Source organism: Microtus oregoni, unplaced genomic scaffold, assembly GCF_018167655.1.
Source record: "Microtus oregoni isolate MIOR12 unplaced genomic scaffold, Mior012 000001F_ref0000356, whole genome shotgun sequence".
NCBI lineage: Eukaryota > Metazoa > Chordata > Mammalia > Rodentia > Cricetidae > Microtus > Microtus oregoni.
Window position 1 is genome coordinate 22,163,894 of NW_024543060.1, and position 18,825 is coordinate 22,182,718.

General features: G+C 35.0%; 1 protein-coding gene across 4 annotated transcripts in view; it reads left to right on the top strand.

Moving 5' to 3' along the window:
* The window catches only part of Pcdh17 (protocadherin 17), a 93,252-nt gene extending 74,627 nt beyond the window's left edge, over window positions 1-18,625 (top strand). For all 4 annotated transcript variants that reach the window (XM_041664899.1, XM_041664925.1, XM_041664916.1 and 1 more), the window contains one exon: window positions 13,929-18,625. In XM_041664899.1, coding sequence (XP_041520833.1) covers window positions 13,929-14,611 — 683 coding nt within the window. In that variant the 3' untranslated portion in view covers window positions 14,612-18,625. The remainder of the gene's footprint in view (window positions 1-13,928) is intronic.
* Window positions 18,626-18,825: the final 200 nt, after the last annotated feature.

Consider the following 18,825-nt stretch of genomic DNA (forward strand, 5'->3'; position numbering starts at 1 on the left):
ATAGGTTTTGCCAAATGAAAAACTGACGCACTAAAGTAGCCTGTATAGGAAAGAGAGACTTGACTACCACATACCCTGTGGGTGTAGAGAAAAGTACTTCATAGTCAGTCTGAAAAACTGCCAGAGAAACTAGTTCCCTGACTTCTTGTGTCTTTATAGACAACCATTTGCTGATCATCTTAGGTAAGATTTCTGTTATCGGAAACTATTAGAGGCTTTTTATTCACTACTTTAAAAATCTTTGCACATCACTCTAATATGAATTCCTAGAGGCAAGTCAGAATCCAATTCATATGAATTTTAGTAGTTGATGGAGCATGGCATCACAATCATGTGAAGTGGACGCAAGTGATAAATATATTCTGATCTCTGAGTATGTTCTGGACGTGATACAGATAATCTGAACACAGTGAGGTTAGCCATAGCTGGTCCAACTGAGTGGAAGGCAGGAAAGAACATAGGGAGAAGTTTTAGTTCACCATGTTATTGTAAAATCTCAGTACCGAATCATTTGAATGTATTTCAGAGACTTGATTCCCCTTTGAGTACTTTACTGTGTGTATATGAAAAGGCCTAGTCATTGGAGAAGATGGTTATATCGAGCTGTTTGCTGTGCTGAAAAATATATAGAAGTATATTCTGGCAAGGTATAAATCACTGTTATATTTATTTGCCTTGCTTTCCTTATGCCAGAAATAGAGAAAAGGTTGCCTTACTTCCTGTGAGGAAATGAATGGAAATTGGAGCCAAATGTAATGCTTTAAATGGGTAAAATTTAATGTGACTTGTTATTCGTGTCTCTGATTTGGAGATTTTAAATTAAAATTTAAAACTCAGGTTTGTGTCCACACTTACACATACATACAGAGTCTATATAAAATCTTCATCTCTCCCTTAAATAATTTCCCTTAAATAGTTCCCTTAAAAGATTATGATCCATTTTCACCAGTTGAAAAGGAGAGTTTTATTTTTTAATTTACTACAAATTAATTTTAAAGGTAATGTATATGCCAAAATATTCTTAACTTTCAGAATACAAATTTCCCACTTCATTCCCAATGTTTTATGTACATTTTTGGCTTGATCTAACATCAACTTTCTGTTGATGCATATCATGTGTGCATATCATATGTGTTATCAGGCACACAGCCACATATTCAAAGACATAGTGCATTTTGCAAGGCTACCGATGAAACTGAATTTCTATCATTACTGTGAGCTGTGACCAAGTGTCAGAAAACCCAAAGCTGTAGTTAGGCAGAACAAGCTTTACTTCTATGTCCACTGGTAGTGCTATACTTTTGCCTATAGGTAAGTTCTTTTCCATACATTTTCATCTGGAATAGGAATTTTATCATGTTTGCAGAAAGAACACACATGTGCCTTATACTTTGTAGTATTTTTGATGATAATTATATGGCAAAGTTAAAGTTATCTAGTCATTTCAAATATTGCAGTTTATTATTGAAAGTATCCAGATAATCAACAGAGTGAATCTTGCAAAGCTCACTCATTAACATAAATTATATAATAATACCACAGTTTAGAATACAATTACGGAGGTTTACTTAATTTAATCCTTTCCTAACATCTATATGTTTATTTGTATCTATTATTAAAAAGTATCTTATATGACATAATCATTTATCTAATATAATAAAAATAATTAGAATAGAAAACACTTTACAGAAAAAAGTATCTACTATCTTATAAATAAAACATTTATAATTTTAAAATGGCAATTCATATTCAAAGGTTTAAGGATTATGTAGTCAACCAGTCAGGTAAAATAAGTTCTGAAGAAAATTGTATCTGAATAGAATATATACATATTTTCTTATTATAATTAACTATATACATTAGAATCACCATTTACAAAGCATTTACATAGTCTTAGATGTCTGAAGTAACCTAGAGATGATTAAAGTATACAGGTAGATGTATAAGATTTATCATAAATGACCTTATTTTATGTAAAAGACTGAGAAATGAGAAATTTGACTTTCTATAAGGCATGTCAGTCATTCCTATGGATACCAAGCTAGAATTCTACCACTCTTTCTGTTGTATAGGCAATAAGGAAATAAGTCATGTTAAATTTAATAATACATCATTTATTTTTTAGAAGGTATATGCAAATATATTTATTTTCAATAATAAAGTAAGTTTACTCAGTAAACAAAAGAAATGGGCAGGAAGTCTCTGTCTACCAACTACTTCTAGCCTAATATCATTTTCCAGTTTTCAGTAATACTGCAAACACCTAGATTTGTGTCTTTCGTGTTCATATACATTTTTATATACTCAATAAATGAAAACTAAATAATTTATTAGAAAACTACCAAATACAATAGTTAAAATTGTATTCCATTTTGAGGTGAGCCTAGGGATTCCACTATGGACAATTACAGCCTAAAGAATATGCATACCTGAAGCTCATAAAGTAAGGCACGGATGGAATTTAGTTGAGAAGAAACTGCTATTCAAATTTAAGTTATCTCCTTTGAGCAGAAATTTGTGATTCCATCTCTGTGCTCAGGAGTTTTCCATATTCTGACTTTTTGATATTATTTCTAAAATAATTTTTGGCTTTAGTTGAGAGATTGATGCCATTTTTTATGACATTGCAAGAAGATGTGCTTAAGGCTGCAGGCAGTATGCTTGTTATTTCCCAGTCTGCTGCCCTTTGTAATACATTGACTAGATATCTCTCTACTAGAGAATGGAGACAGGGAGGGAGGGAGAGGATTAGCAACGCTAACAAGGAGAGAGTCTTTTCTTGTGCCTAAAGCTTTATGACAGCATGGTATGAGGCACTTTCAACACTGAGTAGTTAAAATGACTTGCCATTTTGGTGAGTACCTGTGAAGGAAAAAATTAATATAAAATAAAAACAGCAACAACCCCACTTACTTGTGATCTGTTTGGGAAGCAAAACAGATCACTCTTTCTTAAGATTGAACATGCAGTTTTAGAGGAGTAAAAATTCAAGTCCTACATGCCTGAATTAATGAAGAACATCCTAATGAATTCTCCCTGTGAGGTCAATATGAATTTGTTTTTTAAAATTAGATTTAGATTACAAGTCTGAAGCTTAAATATGTTCTCATGTCGTTTTGAATTTGTTTTCCTAGTAGTATTGCTCAGGGGAAATATGTTTCCCTTTAATCATTTCTTCTTTGTTCTGGATGTGGTTGATTATCAATTAAATAAGAAGTGCTCTCTTAGATAAGGACGTGTTTAAAACCCCATTGCAGATAATTTCTGATGTGTGGGCTGCATTTCATACGGAATTGTTGGGAACCTTTGGCCCTTGATTAGGTTACACAGCACCGCAGCCTACTGGGCCACAGCTCTTTGCTTTCTGAATTTCCTGACCTATGTTTCTTTGCCTCTTCATCTCTTCACTGTGTTTTAATGATTCCAGAATATTAAATCTGTTACTAGAAAAATGGTGTATCCTTGCCAGTAAAATCCATTACAAGAAGCATTTCAGTATAGTTACTCTAGAACATGGAAATTGAATCTATTGATTTTGCTTAAATTTTCATTCTTGGGATGACCCAACTGTGTATGGTAAAAACATCTGCTTCCAATAAAACTACAGCATACTTACAAATACTAACAACAAATGATTTTAGGAAAATATTCCAAGAGCACAGAAAGGTTTTGTGACTCTCCCCTTCTTTTAGAATTCTTTCAGTATTTTTTGATTTTAGTGGGAGTGGTGATGGCGGTGTCAACTGACCAGTGATAAGTTACTTGCTTTTATGAAGTGAAGTTGAAATTGTTGAGATTCAAACTTCCAATATCTCGCTCTGAATTAAGCTTTAGATACTATCCATTTTAACACTCTCTCAGAAAGATTCTCTTTAAGACAATGATAATGAAAGTATGTATTTCTCATGATCTACATATGTTGTGAGAGTTAACATGTACATGGAAGCATATCCATAGAGCACACTTCATTTTGCTTTTTATCCTTAGTAGAGACGAATTATTATTACAGGAACAGTTTCTGATATATATATATATATATATATATATATATATATATATAAAACACATTTATATATATTGCATGTATAAATACAAAAGCTAAACAGTTTTGAAAATACTGATGTAAGCAGGGCATCTATCTGTTCATTTGGAATTATACACATCTCATTCAGCGGCTGAAACCATACCTGTCTCTGTCTCTTTTACGATGCCATTGAAAAATATTCTAAGCAATTAAAATCCTTCTTAAAAATCCTTCCTCTTCAAGAGCTGTATTCTGTTGAAAGGTGTTGATTGGTTCCTAAGTAACAAGCAGAAGATTAGCTACCTCTGACTTAACTCTTTTTCTAAGGATGCTAAGAGTGACATTGATTCTGTTTACTTGTTTCCAGAAATTGAAAACAAAGACGTGCTAGAAATGAGCTGAACAACAGGATTTAAATTGGTAAATAGATGTACTTCCTCAAAGAAATCAGATAGCAGGCATGAGAGAGAGAGGCACTAATAAGACTCTCTTCCTTGCTGCTTACAGAGTTTGTCTTAATGGGCATGTTTTTATTGACCTTCCTTACAAGATTACCACTTTGCTAGGAAGATGACTTGAATCTTAAATGTATTCATCCATGTCATCAAAAATGGTGCCATTATCAGAGACAGGGTTAGCTTACAGAGGCAATAAAGGCATAAAAAAAGCATCCTCTGGGGAAAAAAGAATAGTAGCATATTTACATAGTCTCTGGTCTGGAGTTCACACAATTATTTAAGTTGCTAGAATTTAAATTTGTCCTTGTAAACTAAACAGCTTTTGCTAACTATTGCATACAAGAGCATAGGTTTCACACTGCATGCAAATTAGGCTCTTCTGGAAACATCTTAACTCTTTCAAGACCCCACAATTATGAGGACATTAGTTTATATGTAGATGGCAGTTTTCTGATAGAGTCTCAAATACAAAGTCGGATAAGTACAAACAAAAGAGAAGCTTGTTCCGTTTACACAGCACTGCCACAGAAAGTAGAATAATAAAAAGGCAGGAGGGGAAAAGTGGGAGAGGAAAAAGAAACCGAGACATGATGAAGTGTAAGCCTCCCAGATACTCACCAATTCCCTAATTTAAACTCATTATTTAAATATACGTTTTGATTTCAAAAGCATTCTCACAGATTAATAGTTTTTTCATATGAAATGTATTCAGACCTACAAATCTGAGTGAATAATACTGCCAGGTAAAATGCCTTTTTTTCATTTAAAATTGATATCTTTAGAATTTGGGACTTTTATACAAACATGATATTTAACAAATAGATCTGATGTTACTCTAAGCATTGCATATATCATAGGAACAGAGAGCTATTATGTAATACTTGTAGGTTCTGGATCAGTCTGCAAACTGACATTTCTTCTTCCTCAAGGGCCATAATCATTTCTTAAGGTACGGGATTAACTGTAATAACTATTTACGGACTATGATGGACCAAATTATTGGAAAAATTATTACATTTTCATTATCTGAAACAGAATTGTTTATTTTGGAATTTTTTTTCTTTGGGTCTGTTTTTCGAGACAAGGTTTCTCTGTAGCTGTGGAGCCTGTCCTGGGAACTCTCTCTGTAACCCAAGCTGGCCTAAAATTTACAGAGATCCATCTGTCTCTGCCTCCTGAATGCTGGGATTAAAGACGTGCACCAGCACTGCCCAGATTAGAGAAATTTTTTTGAAGGCTTCATTTAATTTTTTATTTCTGTTGAATGCTGGGATTAAAGACGTGCACCAGCACTGCCCAGATTGGAGAAATTTTTTAAAGGCTTCATTTAATTTTTGATTTCTGTTGATTTAAATTATTTGCATTATTAGACAGACTTCTGAAACTCACATTGTACCTTATTTGAAATTATTCTTTCTCTTATACACTTTTCATTTTACTTCTTCATATATTTGATTATATATGTGAAAGCTGGTTGATGATGATGGAAAATTAGAGAAAGAAGTCGGAATAGGACAAAGGCACACTTGATGCATGATTGCAATCTCTATTGCTTCTATACTAAAAAATAAAAAAAAATGCTATTTGACTTTAAAATAGAAACGGTAGAACAAAATGGAATCTGAATAGCCAGTATTTGGGAACAGAATGGCCATGCCTGAGAACAGTTTTTGGAATCGTGGATCATGGTACCGTTAGAGGAAAAAAAAAAAAAAAAAAAAAAAAAAAAAACCTTAAGAGTCAAGCCTTTTGAAACCACTGTGATTTGGATAATATCATTCCTTTAGTGCATCTGAGTATTCTAGGGCCATAAATGGTGTTCAATATCTTCCCCCATTTAATGGTTCAGGTAATTCAGGAACCTTACAAGACACTTGGTCAAATGCTCAACCACCTTTGTGTTTGTACATTACCTGCTATACTGAGTCTATAATCTCATTCAGAATTCTTCTATTTTGTTTCTAGGTGCTAACTAATTTTGACAACACAGTTATTTTATTTATTTGTTGGTATTATTTGTTGATGCAGTATACATTCTTAAACTGATGAAGCTAATCTCTCATAGATCTGTGAAATGAACATTTCTATGTGGTTATTGTTTTTGTTTCCACTTTTTTTTATTTATTAAAGATTTCTGTCTCTTCCCCGCCACCGCCTCCCATTTCCCTCACCCTCCCCCAATCAAGTCCCCCTCCCTCGTCAGCCCAAAGAGCAATCAGAGTTCCCTGCCCTGTGGGAAGTCCAAGGACCACCCACTTCCATCCAGGTCTAGTAAGGTGAGCATCCAAACTGCCTAGGCTCCCCCAAAGCCAGTACGTGCAGTAAGATCAGAAACCCATTGCCATTGTTCTTGAGTTTTTTACCTGGAACACGTTTTCCCTAAACTCCATTTCAGTACTATTCATCCTTTGAATTGAAGATCAAATAGCATCTTTTGTATAAATTCCTTCATGGTATTATCCTCTACACCATTCTCCAGATTTCTGCACCTTGACAGTACTATGACATAGTTCAAAATGTAATTGTTCATGAATCATTTCCTTTATGCAGAATTCAAAGCTACTGCATGTTTTCTTGAAATTTAAGCTCCTTGGGGATGAGTTAAAATGTCACAAACTTGTGAATTTAAAAGTGGTTCATTTGCCACAAACCACTATCTGTTATAATACCTAGACACAAAGTAGTTGCTTAATGCATTGATACATGATAACTCATTAAGCACAACAATCTTCAAAGAAATTGAAGAAGCACTCACAGAACCTCTATACTGGAACACTGGGATTGCATTGATTTGCTTTTGATGATTCTGCAAAAGTCCTTTTCTCAAAGTGTATGCAAACCTGTATCACTGTACAATACTAATTCTGAGATCCCGTTCTCCTAAGGGTGCCTGTTAGGAAAAAGTCCCATTTAGCTGTGCCTTCACATCCAAGCATCTGCTGGTGCCCCAGGTAATAGCTGTTCCTACCATAACAGGACTAAGGGAGGAGGGCAGCTAAATTTTAAATGATAACTTCAGAGAAGTGTGCCGTGGGATACACTTATATTTGTGCCATAAATTTCCAACATATGTTTTAGAATCTCATTGTTTTATATACCAGGACTTCAATATCAAATCTCCTTATATTGTTTCATACTTGTTCCGCAACGTAAATTTCAATTCAATTTATCTCAGCTTTTCTTCATCTCTGGGCACTTGCTATGCATTATCAATGTATATTCTAAAAGGGCCACTCTGATAGCCTTTTTATTATGTCCAAGTGGTCAGAGACACTTAAAACGATCCCCCAATGCATTGAATTATAAGTGCTACTGCTCAGAGCAGCTCCAAATACCCAGTTGTGATTGGATTCACTTCAATGATATAGGCCAGTGGATTCTAGTGTCTGAACGCATCCGTGGCAATACGTTTAGAAGCATTGTGCAATGCAGGTGCATGCTTAAGGATTGGTACTTTAGTGCTGCCACGGTTTCACTATTTGATGGTATTATACTAACCTCCTCTTCACAATGTGCTCTCTACCTATCTAAAGCAGACAGAATGGCAACTCACAACTAAAGTAAAGTATGGAAGCTGATTTGGCCATGTTTTCAAATGAAGTACTAGTGCTCCTTTCATTGAATTTTTTGTTGTGTGAATCACCTTTCTAAATTCTTAACATTGTTAGATGATTAGTATAAAATAAGTAAAATAACCAAAAGCATTGTTTTTAATATTAAGGATTCCCCCCCCCATTAAATCTCTGCAGTGTGAACAGGTACCTTCCTAAGTCAGTATATTGTAACAGGGTACTTTATCTCTTTCATGGAAACTAAACAGCAAGATAACATCTCACCTCCACTAAAAACTATATAGTTCCTTGTGCTCAACTGAGAAATACAAGAAACACAAAGCAGTGGATGAAAGATTGTCTAGCTAAGTAAGTGGCTGGTTTTCCCACATCATAGGTCTCCATTTTCATTCCTTCTCTTCCCTTGAATAATAAACACACCATGCTTATTAAAAAGTAGCTAAAATAAAGCAACTGAGTTGTCTGAGTTCTTGTTAACAAAAACCCTATATCTAATACAGCTGTAATATCAGAACAGTTATTTTTTATACTATAAGGGAAAAATAATAGTTTTTGAGGCAACATATCTTTACTTCACATTCTTCAGAATAAAATTGAAAGTGAAATCTGTATTCCATTCATAGACAGGAAGAGTGAAGCCAGGTTTATTTTTATCAAATATTCTAGTAAACGGGGTCACATAAGTTATAACTGGAATTAATTTGCATGCATATAAATTGTTAAGATTCCTGTTGTTTGTAATGACTCACATCATCAGCACAAACTCTAGGGATTTGTAGATGGCAAAGGAAAGTAAGTGAATAACAGCATAGCCAAAAAGGGAAGAAAAAATACTGTTTCTGTTAGAGAAGTGTCATTTCACAGGATGTTGCAAATCATGCCAACTTAGTAAAAGAAATCCTGCTTTATTAGGCTTGTTGAACTGTATTCTAACAAGATTCCCAATTTGGCAGTGATATTTTTTCTGATATATAAGAATATATTTGAAGATGCATTTTGCTCTAAGAGAAGCATGTACACCTTGCTATGTGCATTTATATATAAGCATTGAAGATAGAAAAGGGAATCAGTAGGCTGGTGTATGAAGCTGTATGTCCTGATTTTCAGTCAAATGCTTTTTTTTTTTTGTCAAGGATACAAGTAGGTGAGAATCTGAAATGTACATTGTGTTTACATTATATAGAACTGATCTGAAGAGTTCCATGCCATCTGGAAATACAGATCAATGCTTATTCCACTCCCCAGACAGCTAGTACGTGCCATGGAAGCTTACATTGGTGAAATAAAGCAAATTTGAAATAAAAGAAGTAAAATGTAAATAAAAATGGACTTCCCATCATAGAGTGATCTGCAAAGAAACAGCTCTTATGTTGAGATGTTCTAACAAACACTACCAACAACTGCTGTAATGAAGAGCACTATTCCTATTTAAAGCTGTTTACAGTTAGAAATGAAAACATCTTGCTGGTAGTCACAAAACACAAAAGAGTATTAAGTATCTATCCCCACAGCCACAGCACTGTAGAACATCCTCACTGACACCCTGATTTATAGACGGGTTTCAGAACTTCTGTGTCATTATTACATCAGTGTATGTATGTATATATATACATTATATATATATATATATATATATATATATATATATATATATATATATATAATGTGTGTATGTATTTCTAAGTAGATCAGAATGGGAGCTGGAAGTATGTGCACACTCTGATGCTGGAAATTCTCTCTGCATGTTTTCTCACATAAAAGAACACGCAAACTTTGGAGGTAGCAAAAGTGGTAACAGGTTAATTGCTAAGTCTTTTTTTTTCTTAAGTGTGCTGTCTAGTTCTCTAAAGACCAAGGAATAAGTTTAAACTTTATATTTGTGATAAGTTTCTGACTGATAGCAAGACAGAACTGACTAATGAGATAGACTCAACAAGAATTATTTTTTTCTGGCTGATTATTCAATAGGTTTCCTCTATAATGGATGAACACACACACACACACACACACACACACACACACACACACAGAAAATCACCTGACAAAGGTGTCTAACAATGGCTCACTTTTTTTTGTTCACCCTTGTTTGCTTCAATGTCTTGACTTTTAGTTTTAATGTTCACTGTAGTTGACAACACCTTTCATTGAGCATCAGATTAGCTAAGTATGTCTAATGATGTATTGACATTCCAAGGTTAAATTCTCAGTATAGAGGCTAAATCATGCTGTCCTTTTCACTAAACTTAATAAAAGTTCAATGATCTAAGTATATGTAATGAAAATATAAAGTAAAAATAGTTAAGTTATTGATCTCATCACTGATTTCCCACTCTTAAACATACAGAAAAGTTGTTAATTAATATGGTATGTATTGATTATTCTTTACGATTCTATCTATCTATCTACCAATCTTTCTTTCATTCTTTCTGTCCTTCCTTCCTTCCTTCCTTCCTTCCTTCCTTCCTTCCTTTTTTTTTTCTATTTGACAAGATCTTACTTTGTGGCCCAAGCTAAAAGACTGAACTGGCTATCCTCCTACCTCAGCTTCCTGAGAGCTGGTTATAATATATTATACACACACACACACACACACACACACACACACACACTTGGAATATATACAGTCCAGAGTCCCAATTTAGACTGTCCTGAAATTTAGAATGGTTTACAGGCATCTAGCACTACCTTTAACTAAAAATGAGTCTTAATACCAAGTAAATGAAACTTCTTTCTCATGAGGTGTTTCCTTACATTAGAATTAGATATGAAAGATATCAGTCTCTGTGACCTATATTCATTATTTGTTAATGTTCAAGATTGTTTTGTTTTGGTTTTGTTTGGTTTAGCTTGTTTGGGCTTTGCAATGCTACAGTTTCTATCATATGTATTTTTTTTTTTTAGGGTTCTACAGTCTTACTTAAAATGATCACTTTCTTTTAAAGGTTGACCATGTTGTATTGAAGTAAGGATGACAATAAACGTGAATTATTTCTAGGTAATCTCAAATTTGAAGGTAAATTGGATCAAATCAACTCAGCTGTGAGAGCTTTTGCCCAAGGCCTCTCTACTTGACTAACACAAACACCAAATCTATATCAATAAAGGTGGCATGCTTCTCCACACTCTCCAGACTTGTAGTTTTATTCTTCTACATGTCTTTCCTTGGATTATTCCTTTTAAGACACAGGGAACAAATTCATTCTCTTCTTCTATAATTGTAATGCCAGAGAAGACTTTGCATTATTTCCTTTATCACACACACTTAGCTTATTTATGAAGAAGATTTAAAATATATATGATAGATGAAACATGTGGCCCCTCTCCTCCTAGTAGATGCAACCGTGTTTCAATGTACACCTTCATAAGAACCTTGTTTCTATTTATATTTCTCTATCACCTTTCTATTGTTAACTCTCTCCTTTCTTGACTCCTTTCCATTCTTTCGGACCCACTCATTTTCTACCTCCTTCTATCCTTCTTTTCTATTCATTCTCTCTTTACTTTCGGTTGTTTCAATTTTTCTAATAATTCTTTCTAGCTAATTATTCTATGAATATAAAGACGACTCTTTAATGCCTACCCACTTGACTATTTACTTCTGTTCTTTCAGTAAGATTCCATTCATAAATTCTTACTTGAACTTTGGCAGTTATAGCTTACTTTATGCTCATAGTTTCTGCTGTTTATACACAAATGCCATTCGATTTTTCCTGTCTGTGAACGGCTGGCGTCAAAATTATGGTCTAATCACAATGTGAATAGCTTGTATTTTATCATAATCAATACTCGAAATTTGCTCCCCAGAATGTGACATAAAGGAGTCATGTACAAAGCTGTGTTGTGCAGCGGTGAAGCACAAACAGTTGTTTTAGGTTGGTGGTTTCAAATTCAGGGTCGATTCACATTTTCTTAAATCTGCATTAGTCTTTCTCTTTCTCTGACCTTAAATCCATGTTGACTTCATTCACTGCTGGTTATTTAAAAAGCTGAAATGGAAGTCCAGTCAATATTGAAATATAGAACCATGTTGGCAAATTTCAAAAAGAGCGTATTAGTTGTAAATGATTTTAAGATAAAATGCCTGGCTCTAAAGGATACAAAAGATTAACAAAGTCATGATGGCCATTCAGATTAGGTAATGAAAATATCTGATGCTGAACCGTTCAGACATTAAAAATACATTGTAACCTGAACTCTTATTTAAATTCATAATGAGGCTTTCCACAATGTTCTGGAGGTCCGGGTTCTTCTCATGTGGTTCATGTTCCTCTTAGCAGGCTTCCAGTCAGAGATTGTTTTCTCTATTGGCTCATGATTCAGACTACTCCTCAAGACTCTTGCCTGCTTTACATAATAAGTTTAAAAGGGAATACCACATTTATTCCAAGGAAAATATTTATTTAAAAATGGCAAGTTAAAGTAGATGCAAGCAGACTAAATACTTTTAAAAAATTCACAAGTGTAAATTATGCATGGTATGAAATATCACAATATTTTGTCTTGTCAAGGTGTCACTCTGATACTTGGTAAAATAACTATTATCTCTTGGCTCAAATTTCTTGTGGTAAAATAGTTGCTGGGTATGTTTGGCTGATTGATAAGACATTCTCTATGGGCTTTAAATAAAAAATCAGATGTTTTGTGTGACTGAGATATTACCATACAAATCATTCTAAATTTGAGGCTTCCTATTTCACATGTATTATTTGTAGACTTCTCTTTCCTTGCAGAACACACCATTTATTTGTAGGGCTCATCTAGCATCAATTAAAAGGCAATCCCCTGGGCTGCTAAATGTGTAGGGAATTCTATTCCCATCACATAGAGGTAAATTGTAAATATCCTCTAATCCTAGTAGAAGTCCCTGATCTAAAGTGCATCATCAAACAAAAGGGAAGCAATGACTCACAGAGGAAAGAACAGCAGAGAGAACGTCATTCACTGCCATAGGTTAAACATATTGGGGTCAATAGGAAGTTCATAGCTACCCGCACAACAAAGGCATTTTACTTCACGTTTCTTCTTCCGCATCTTTAAAATAGTAATCATTAAATAATGTTTCGTATAAATTCTCCATATCTTTACTGGCAACAGAGAGAAGTACAACTTCCCACAGAAAACATTATTTCTCAGGGTAGGAAATCACCAAGTGTCATTATTCCGAACTTCACCTTTTGAGTAAATCCATTTTCACCTACTTACAGCAAAAACAAAACCCGAAAGTAAAGGAAATTGATAACAGGATCCACATGCATATATAATAAAACAGGAAAGTGCTCTTTTGACAAGCTTATTCATAACCCAGTCTGATAGAAAAAAAAATTCCATTTTCCACTCTCAGTGGGGAAAAACTCAGCTTAGAAAGCAACCCTTTTATTTCATGACTGTCACCAAAATAACAATTACAAGTAAAATAAGGATGAAATATTTGAAAAGTTGCTTAGCACTTTTTATGGAAATTTGTGATCCCCTTTTTACCAGTTTGTTATTTGATTTAACAAATTGATTTCTGACCGGCTTTTTTGAAATTCGCTGTTTCCAGAACAGGTTACATAGAACAAAGACTGAATTCCCCAGGGGATTAGGTTACAATGATTCCATCGAGAATCATTCTCCTGTGGCCACCTTTTACTTCTTCCCAGGCTATGGGAATTCCTTAATATCTGGAGAATAGTCTTAAATAAAACCATTGTCTCAACCAGCAGGTTTATGCAACCATCCTGAAATGTTTTAATTATTGTTTTCTTTTCCTTTTTAATTAAAAGACCAGAGGTCAAGCAAGCCCACTGAGAGCTGATCACAGCCTCAAGTAGAAATGTCAATGAAACTCTAATGATTGGATTTGTTGTTTTCTTTTCTCTTTTTGTTTTGCAGAACCGGAAGAGTGCATTAATTGCACAGATGAATGTCGAGTGCTTGGTCATTCTGATAGGTGTTGGATGCCACAGTTCCCTGCAGCCAATCAGGCTGAAAATGCAGATTACCGCACAAATCTCTTTGTACCCACAGTTGAAGCTAATGTTGAGACTGAGACTTATGAAACTGTGAACCCCACTGGGAAAAAGACTTTTTGTACATTTGGAAAAGACAAGCGAGAGCACACTATTCTCATTGCCAATGTGAAACCTTATTTAAAAGCCAAACGTGCCCTGAGCCCTCTCCTCCAAGAGGTCCCCTCAGCATCTAACAGCCCCACCAAGGCATGCATTGAGCCTTGCGCCTCCACAAAAGGTTCCCTGGATGGCTGCGAAGCAAAACCGGGAGCTCTAGCCGAAGCAAGCAGTTCCTACCTGCCTACTGACAGTCAGTATCTGTCGCCCAGTAAGCAACCAAGAGACCCTTCCTTCATGGCTTCTGACCAGATGGCAAGAGTCTTTGCGGATGTGCATTCCAGAGCCAGCAGGGATTCCAGCGAGATGGGAGCAGTGCTGGAACAGCTGGATCACTCCAACAGAGATCTGGGCAGAGAGTCGGTGGATGCAGAAGAAGTTGTGAGAGAGATTGACAAGCTCTTGCAGGACTGCCGGGGAAATGACCCTGTCGCTGTGAGAAAGTGAGGGGGAAAAGGGCCTTGGCGTTTTTTCTTGTCTCTTCTGTTGATTTAAACATGATTACTCCCCAAGTGACAACCCATTTTACAGGGGTGGACCAAGAACAGTGCTGCTTTAAGGCTTTTAGTGAACATCTGAAGTGCCCACAAGTATGTTCTTTTCACTGCTGTTTCTTTTACAGAAATAACAATGGTTTTGACCAAACATATATTAGGACAGAATTAATGACGCTTAAGGAGAAACGAGAAAAGAGAGAGTGAAGAAAACGGAGGAGAGAGAGAAGACAAAGGAGGATGAGGAGACAAGTTACCTTTTGACAATCTGTTAGGAAGGTATTCAGCGTGAGACTTCAAGTATTTCTGATTGCTCTAAGACTGTCCTCCGAGATCGATGCTGACTTAACTGTTTACCTATAAACCCCATACAAAGCAGGGTCTTATTTGTTATCTGTGGTGGGTTTCTAGCTGACATCACAGGCTTCTACTGAAAGTCCTGAAAAGACCTTGCAGTAGTCCAAGCTACACCAAACATTAACACATATTTGTGGTAAACATTTCTGTATAAAGTACCTGCCAAGCATAGAAACACAAAGACCATTTCATATCATTAGTCAGAAAGCAAAAGTATATATATAATAATAATAATAACAAAACAGAAAAAAAAATACAACAACGAAAAAACCTTGGTCATTTGTAAGACACCTCATGTCGTTTAAAAGTTCAATGTAAAAAGATATAGTCCGTGTTGTCCTGAACACATGCAGACCTATTCACTTCATTAAAGAAGAAAATTTGAAGACTTAAAAATGTCTATTTAGCATTTTAGTGTCCAACAAAGATATAAATGATGGTGAATTTGTTTTACATTTGAACAAATCTGAATCATGGGCTATTATTGAGTGGTACTATTGAGAGAAAATTAAGATGACTTAAATGTTAATTCATTTTTGGACACTGAAATAGCTCAGGAAAGTGAAAAAATTAGACATAACTGATCACATGACCATTTAAATGTGCAGATGTAAGAAGATTCAATGTGTTTACATCAAATGACATATTTTTATTGATTTATTGCAGATTCCGTGCATATGAGCCAAATTGTTGAGTGTATAAGAGCTATATTGTGTATTTTATTAAATTAATATATAGTTGTGTTGCAAAAATATTTGGGCTTATATTGTAAATGGCAAGTGTTGCCTCGGTAGCTGTCGAACTCTATGAGTTTTGTTTTTTCCTGCTTCCTTTTCCCCATGGAGCGTGGGAAGCAGTGCCTCAGAGCAAAGTCTCTTGTTTAATGTATAGTCTACCAAGTACTACAGTACATAATTCTGTTCAAAACGTGTTTGAGTGAGCTGATGGAGCTAACTGAAAGGTCCAAAAAAATACATCTGTCATTCATAGTTCTGTGCAAGTCCTTGTAGAAGCTTTGATTAAAGTCATGATAAATCACAAGAACAAGAACTACATTTTGTACCAATACCTGGAAATTCTTTACCATGTTTTCAATAACATAAAGCTTCTGCCTATGTAGATAGCATAGCATTGATTGGTTCTCAAAAGTATCTTCAGTGGTTCAGGTGTATGTGTACATCATATTACTAAACATGGCAAATGTTTTAATGCATGTGTAGTACCAGTACTGGTTACATGCATTGTGTACTGTGTTTTAAGTGGTCTTGGTGTTAACAAAATCTGTTTTTCTTTAGCTCTGTGTTATTCTGCCTCCTTCTATTGGTGTCCTTTGAGAACAATACCCTTTATTCCATCACTTGGTTACACCTTTTCTTATGACATTTAGCAAGTTTCCAACGCCCTTCCTTCTTAAGCTAAGACAACTCTAATTTCAGGAATTGGGAAAAATAAAATTAGCACTCACAGAAGTAGTAGCAGATGGAGAAATGCCTTGATTGACATTTTCCTTCAGCATTTAAATTTTGTTTTTGGCATTTAACAGCTTCATGGCAAACAGTTTGAGCCCATACCTTGGAAAATGTGGTGCTGAGTTAAATAAAGGCTGTTTGTGCACTGGAGCAGAAAAAAAAAGTGATTATTTACAAACTGGGAGAGAATTTTGTGCCTTCTTTTCTGGCCACCAAGCCAGTGTAGAAACAGCATAAATGTCATAAAATCCTTATACTAAAAACAAAAGAAAAAGTAAAACAAACATTAAACTAAATTCAGTTTTGTAATTAAATATATCCGCTGGAACTCTTTCCATCATTTCACAGAAGTTTTAGATCGTACCTCACTCGCAACAATTGCTTTGGGGGTAAAAATGGGTGACTCCCCACAGCCTTATTCTCTTGAGAACCGCACTTGGTTCTTGGTAACAGCCTTTCCACAGTTCTACTCACGCTTTCTGTTATCCATACATGTTTAAATTAGAAAAGAACGGATCTTGTACATGTAAAACACAATTAACACCATATTTTGGCCAATTTTATGTATCTACAGTGTGTTGTCTCTGTTCTATGATATTACTTTTTTTCAGGAGACTACAAAATGACTTAGATTGATAGATAGTTGAAAACTGACGGAAAACGCTTCCCTTTTAGTCTTTCCCAGCTTTGCCTCTCTCTCACTATTCAGATAACCACATAGTAAAGTCTAAGCAGTGCGCCAATGAATTCAACACAAAGAATAGGTTTATTTTTTAAAACTTCTTGATTCTAAGTAACCAGTTGTTCAAGGTATAGTGTCTGATGACGCTGACACACTCTGCGAGTCTCAGAATTGGTTGAACCAGTATGTGAGGGATAGACAAGAAGCGGCCACCAGTGATTTACTAGTGTTAGCTGTTTAATACCTTTTCTGTATTTAGTAGTGATTATTTATTTACAAGTTGGTGGTAGTTCAAGTCAGGACTCTGAGCTTTGTAGTTGAGGGAATCTTGCTTTTATTCATCTCCCTGGGACCTGCCTTCATCACAGAACTCTGGTGCTTGGCTTCCAAGGAAGCCTTTGCTATGCCAAAATCATACATTTGGGGAACAATGTCTCTAATGGGTGGTACAGAATCAGTAGAATTGAAGACGTTTCTGGAATGTAGAGTGCTTTGCAAATGTACATGCATAAGATGAGAAATAATGTCTTTTATGTCCCTAGAGCTATTCAAGTAGAAGACAATTCCATTTGGGGAAATTTAGCAAAAGACTCAAAACACTAAAAAAAAAAAAAATGCTTAATGGTGAACTACAAATAAAACTTTAGTAGTGAAATCGTTCACCATCTGTTAATAATGAAAATGTTTTCATTAAAGTTCAAAATAGTAAGAATAAGTGTGATACCATATCAAAGTAAACATTTAAGAGCAATGTCTTATGTAATCTCAAAGAAGGTTTTCACATTGTTTCTTTAACCAACAAACTTACCCCCATTGCAAACAACAGACAAAAATTGGAACCTGTGCCATAGATTCACTGAATTCCTGGGTGAGAAATTGGTTGTTTCTTTCCCTAAATCAACTGAGTTCTTATAAAACATGGCTTTCTTTTTAAGGATGTAGACACTGCTCAAATTTAAAAAAAAAAAAAAAAAAAGCACCACAAAAAATAGTCATGTAATAATGAGCAGTATGCTTATGAGAACCAAGTTAAAAGCTGTTTGTTGTCTAATGGAGTGGAAGTTGCTGGGGTCAACAAATAGACTAAGGACCAGCATAATATGTACCTACTCATTATTGTCTAATTATAATCTTTTGACAAGAGACAACATTTATCAGAGCATTAATTCCACGAGAGTTTTGGCTATCAAGTTGTGTTGATTTGAAACCTAATTGAATGAGACCTGATTAAAGTCTGACTCTCCTGGCCCCAGTGTTTTGCAGGTTAGCTATTTCCATTTATCAGTCCCATCACTTCATAAGGTTCTTCCTGCACCAAGTGATTGGTGAACAAGGACAGCGACAACAAAAAGCAGCATACATTGTATGGATTTATCTCAACGCTAATGTTTAATGGCTGTGTTTCATGTGACCTGTCTGGAAAATGAGGACTCTGAATAAAAAGCTATTACTAATAGTGGTATTGCCTTCCTGTGAATTCATTAACACAGAAGTGATGTATTCTCCACTGCACACCACCAACGACCCTAACCATTATTATTTTGGAAAAACAAATATGGTATTATAATTGTCTTTGCCAATTATCTGCTTTCCCATAAAAGGAGATTAGAAAGTTACTTAATGCCTGCCATTAGTTTCTAACAGAAATGAATTAATATT